This window comes from Nannospalax galili, unplaced genomic scaffold (genome assembly GCF_000622305.1).
Source record: "Nannospalax galili isolate Female #2095 unplaced genomic scaffold, S.galili_v1.0 scaffold3450, whole genome shotgun sequence".
Lineage (NCBI taxonomy): Eukaryota > Metazoa > Chordata > Mammalia > Rodentia > Spalacidae > Nannospalax > Nannospalax galili.
The window spans coordinates 199348-200748 of record NW_008328096.1 but is presented as its reverse complement, the minus strand read 5'-3'; the positions used below and the strand labels follow the sequence as shown (position 1 = coordinate 200748).

The 1401-nt window shown below is 51.5% G+C and overlaps 1 protein-coding gene across 1 annotated transcript in view; it reads right to left on the bottom strand.

Annotated features, from left to right (window-relative positions):
- Positions 1 to 1401, bottom strand: part of Tap1 (transporter 1, ATP binding cassette subfamily B member) — an 8787-nt gene that overhangs the window by 2651 nt on the left and 4735 nt on the right. The window contains exons 6-8 of the mRNA XM_029553682.1: positions 1340 to 1393; positions 611 to 784; positions 226 to 399 (exon numbers count right to left, since the gene is read on the bottom strand). Coding sequence (XP_029409542.1) covers positions 226 to 399; positions 611 to 784; positions 1340 to 1393 — 402 coding nt within the window. The remainder of the gene's footprint in view (positions 1 to 225; positions 400 to 610; positions 785 to 1339; positions 1394 to 1401) is intronic.

Sequence of the window (1401 nt, the reverse complement as noted above, 5' to 3'; positions counted from 1 at the left end):
TACACACACACACACACACACACACACACACACACACACACACACACACACACACACACACACACAAACAAACACCAGGGAGGATCCTGGGAAGGTGAATGGAGTTCTGAAGATCCGAGCCATAGCAACAAGATCATATAACAATAAACTGATGTCCACGGGGCAGGAGGAAGTGAATAGCAAAGGCAGAATTATTGGGGTCTCAGTAAAGAAATCTAGCCATTAGCTGGCGAGACCTGTATCGTAGCCCTGGGGGAGTCCAGAGATAAAATTATGGGCTCCGGACATCATGGCCACAGTGGTGATTTCCTCCATGGTTGGAGTCCAGATCAGGCCATAGGCAATATTTTCTCGAAAACTTCTTCCAAACAGCTGTGGCTCCTGCCCCACTGCGGCCACCTGAGGTAAAAAGTGAGGGTGAGTCACAGACAAGAGACACAGGAGTACTGTTATCTCAGAACCGGAGACTCAAATTGAAAGTGTATCGTAAAATCCCACGTCCTCTTCTGACACAGCCCCCATTCCACCCACAGTCTCCTACAAATCCTAACCGTCCTGCAAGAGTGTCCAGGGATAACACTCCGTCCTTCCTCCACACCTCCTCGCTCACCTGACGGTGCAGGTAGCGATGCTCATATTCCGAGATGGGATGGCCATCCAGCAGCAGCTGGCCCCCGGTGGGCTGGTACAGATTCTGCAGCAGGGCAGCCACGGTGCTCTTCCCCGACCCATTGGGCCCCACCAGCGCCGTCACCTCTCCAGGACGTAAAGTGAATGTCAGACCCTGAGGGCCAGAGAATCACTCAGAAAGAGCAGCTGGAGGCCTCCAGCCTGGAGACTGCCATCGATCCCATTATATACCACAGCAGCTCACCCCAGAGCAAACAGGAGAGAAATGGGGAAGTAGAGCAACTCCCAACCTCTCCACACACACACTTCTGGGGTGACACCTCCCAAGGAGGTGAGAGGGAAGACAAGGCACGGGAAATGGTGGAGAAGCAGCACTTGGGAGTTGAAACTGGAGGGACCCCATTTCCAACGTGGAGACCGAGCATCACTAAGCCTAACACTTAGCATCAGTTTCCTCCAGGAATCAGAAATCACATTTCATATTGTACGTGGAAGAACAGAAGGTTGCTGGAGACAGATGTTGCTAAGAATGTGAGGGTCTCCTTTTGAAGCCTCCTCTCCCCTTGAGTTTGGGGTGATTTATGAACATGTAATTGCCTTAGAAGGGTTAGGAAGGACCTGTGCTTGGTGGTAAGTGGACTGGAAGCAGCAAGATGTGATGGAAGAGGTGAACATGGGGTGGGTGGGTACAGGATTTGGTGGGCAGTACCTGTAGGACCAAAACATCTGGATTGTTTGGGTAAGCAAAGGAGACATCTTGGAACTGGACAC